At 35.9% G+C, this 3,678-nt stretch overlaps 1 protein-coding gene across 1 annotated transcript; it reads left to right on the forward strand.

Annotated features, from left to right (window-relative positions):
• Nucleotides 1–1,849, forward strand: LOC128598904 (polyubiquitin-like). Its single transcript, XM_053610110.1, has 2 exons — nt 1–103; nt 968–1,849. Exon 2 carries the CDS (start codon nt 985–987, stop codon nt 1,459–1,461), a length of 477 nt encoding a protein of 158 aa, XP_053466085.1. The 5' UTR covers nt 1–103; nt 968–984; the 3' UTR covers nt 1,462–1,849.
• The last annotated feature ends 1,829 nt before the right edge of the window (nt 1,850–3,678 follow it).

The raw sequence follows: 3,678 nt of genomic DNA on the forward strand, positions 1-3,678 counted from the left end.
CCTGTAGTCAGCTGGAGAAGAGGATTGTGTGGTTTTTTGTCTGTTTGGCGAGAACCCAAAGAGGAAAAAAAAGCCTTTTTAGGACGTATACGACATTTAAAAGGTAAGTTTAACTTATTTTCAAATAATGTGTTCTTAAATAATATTAATCAAAAATAATCAGCAAAATAAAGTTAATAAGATTTCAAATAATGGAAAAATAGTCTATAAAGTAAATATGACAGTATCTGTGTTTTTTTTTAATGTAAACATCATTTGTATATTCAGTCGAAATTTAGCAACATATAGAATTTTCTTAGTGTTTGGTGAGCTTTGGGTAACACAGCCAACATGTTTGTGTTCAGAGATCAGGTGCTGCTGTCAAAGTGAGATGCAGTAGTATAGAGTATATTAGACCTCAGGAACACTATAAACACAAGCCATTTAAAAATCTTGCTAGAATGCTACAGGTGTTGATTCGAAATGTTGTGAATGATGAAAACAAACCATCATATAACTGGAGCAGATCAGGTCTTAAAATTTATTAAACAAGCAACATGTCTAAAGGCTGGTTTGGGGAATTTTACACTGAATGACAGATAAGTGTGAGCCCGTGCCATCACCGAGTGAAAATATCTTAAGGGAAACCATCCTAGCCGACAAGGAAGGGTAGAGTTTAGTAACATAATGTTTTTTTTGTTGTTTTTTTTTCTTCTGAAAGTGCACTTTACTTGTAAGGAGCAAATGACGTAGCTATAAACTCTGCTGGCAGCCATTCTGGATCCAGAATTATGTGATTTGGTTGATCTAGTTACATTTTAACATCACTTCCTGTTTCTGTTGCATAGAATGTTATTGGTATTACTTTTGAAATAATGTTGTAGCAGATGTGATGATTAATGAATGTAGTTAGCATTATGCTAAGCTTTTATTAGCCTTGTAACTTCAGTCCATTTAAATACCATTAATCTGCTGTTTCTTTACTCAGGTCATTAAAAAATTGATATGATGGAGCTCATCATCACACTCCTGAGCGGACAAACGCATAACGTGCACGTGAATCCAAATGCCACAGTTGGTGAACTCAAGAGAGAAATTGCCCCACGCTTTAAAGCAAGACCTTCACAGCTGAAGCTTTCCATCACTAATGGACAAATCTTGCAGCTGGACCAGGACCAGAAGACCGTGGGCGATTACGGCCTGAGGTCAGGATCAAAAGTGATGCTGCTGATCTGCACGACCCCCGCACCGTTTCAGGTGTTTGTGAAGAATGAGAAGGGCCAGACGAAAACATATGACGTCACTGACGATGAGACCGTCGATCAGTTGATGAGGAAGATCTACCAGAAAGAACGAACACCAGTGGACCAGCAGCGGCTGATCTACGAAGGCCGACAGCTCGACTCTGGCAGGAAGCTGCAGGATTACAACATTGTTTCTGGAAGCACCATTCACATGACCCTCCGTCTGCGTGGAGGCTGATGGGACAAAAACACGTGGAGATCATTGTAGACCAAAGCAATTGTTGTATTTAACACAATTAAAATATTCTTAGGAAATATACAAGTACATTGCAGATACAACTAATGATTATTTTTATTTAAACATTCCCTTTTCATAATTACAGGGTTATTCTTATTTTTCCAGAGTTTCTACTATTGTTCCCATGTCTGAAGTGACAGTTGTTAACAAATGACATAAAAATGTGATAAAATGATGACGCTATGATGTATAGCTTAAAAAGGAATATAATGGCTTGCTTTTAGGGACTGAGGAGAACCTTCAGTAGGAAATATATTTTCTTATGCTTTATTTTGTGATGACTCGTATATGTTCATTAATTTAATATCTATGTAAATAAAAATATTTAACAAAACGATTGAACTGATTTGCCTTATTTATTTATTTATTTATTTATTTTTAAAAAGCTGTGATTGTGACAGGAGATAAATTACCCGATTAATGTTAGTTAGTTAATTATAACATCATTATAGATATACTTGACACTCATCTTCCAAAATGAAGGCAGATAAGTTTTTAAAGTCCTTCTGTATCACCTCACAGGCTTATTAGTGAGTTAGGTGAACTTACAGTAAAGGTACCTGGTAATAATAAATAATAAATTAGAGGATTAACAACTGAAATATAACACATTGTGGATTACAGAAATTGTGAAAATATCCATTCTTAACAAAAACAGGCTGTGGTAGCTCAGTGGTTCAAACATTGGACTACTGATCAGAAGGTTGTGGCATGGCCAAACTACCACTGCTGGGCCCTGGAGCAAGGCTCTTAACCTTCAACTCCTCAGTTGTATAAATGAGTTGTATAAATGAGATAAAAAGTCGCTCTGGATAACGGGGTCTGCCCAATGCCGTAAACATAAATGTAATGTAAAATGAAGCAGTTTGAGGAAAATTCTCAGGTAAAAAGTGATACCAGAAGTGCAGTATACCAAGCATTATTAGTCTAATACGACATACAAAACTATAATATATTAATATCGGAAAATGATTTATAGTATACCTTCAGGTCCAAAAATATCTGGACACTGGCAAAGTTTAAACTGTCTACCTCAGTATATTGGATTTAAAATTAAATAATGAATAGGAAAGTGGAAAATAGAAAAGTGCAGACTATAATTTCAAATCAGGTGACCTGTAGGAATTACAGAACCTTTTACATGCCCCCTTCCGCCTTCAAGGGGACCAAAAGTATTTGGACAGCAGGCTTCTCAGCTATTCCATGACCAGGTGTGTCATATTTCCTCCTTATTTCACTCACAAGTAAGCAGATAAAAGGTCTATTCAAGTGTTGAGTTTGCATTTGGAATATTTTGCTGTTAACTCTGAATATGAAGTCCAAAGAGCAGTCACTGTCACAAGCCATCATTAGAAATCATCAAAGCAAACCCATCAGCTATATAGCATACACATTAGGTGTAGTATATTCTTAAAATGAAAGACTGAAGGCAAACTGCCCCAAGAAGAAACAGGAGGTGACGATAGCTTCAGTAAAGACCTGGCAAAGCATCACCAGGATAGAAACCCAGAATCTGGTTATGTCTATGGATTCCAGACTTCAGGCAGTCATTGACTGCAAAAAGAATTTGCAGCCAAATAAAAAACTACACTTTAGTTTATGACTCTGTTAGTTTGTCCTACAATAACAACAACTTTGTCAGTGTCCAAATATTTATGGGCCTGATTGTATGTGTATAATATATACTGGTGAAGTGTATAATATACAAGTACACCATGACACTGAACATTCCAGAAGATGCGATGTAGTGCATTAGCGAGGGTTTTTCCTATCTCATTACTCGAGCGTTCGCTTTCTTCAAGCCATCCCATTTTATAATTGATTTCTCCGAAATTGAAACTGACTGAGGCTGGGATGTGAGTATAAATAATTCATCTGAATGAAAGAATGTGTTTTAAAGTGGTTTACCACACATTTTGGATCATATAAATGGTGAAAATAACTGATTGTAGCAAAAAGGAAGGAGCAGGAAGTCATTCTGAGGTAAAAACAAACAAACAAACAAAACAACTGAACTTGTAAATCAGGTAACTGCAGTACACCACGTAATATCAGTGATATTAGTCCAGTACCACATACTAAGCTAAAATATATATTAATATCTACCAAAAAATCATCAATATATGTTTGTGTAGCATATACTGGAGAAGTGTAATA

This window comes from Ictalurus furcatus, chromosome 22, assembly GCF_023375685.1.
Source record: "Ictalurus furcatus strain D&B chromosome 22, Billie_1.0, whole genome shotgun sequence".
Classification (NCBI taxonomy): Eukaryota; Metazoa; Chordata; class Actinopteri; order Siluriformes; family Ictaluridae; genus Ictalurus; species Ictalurus furcatus.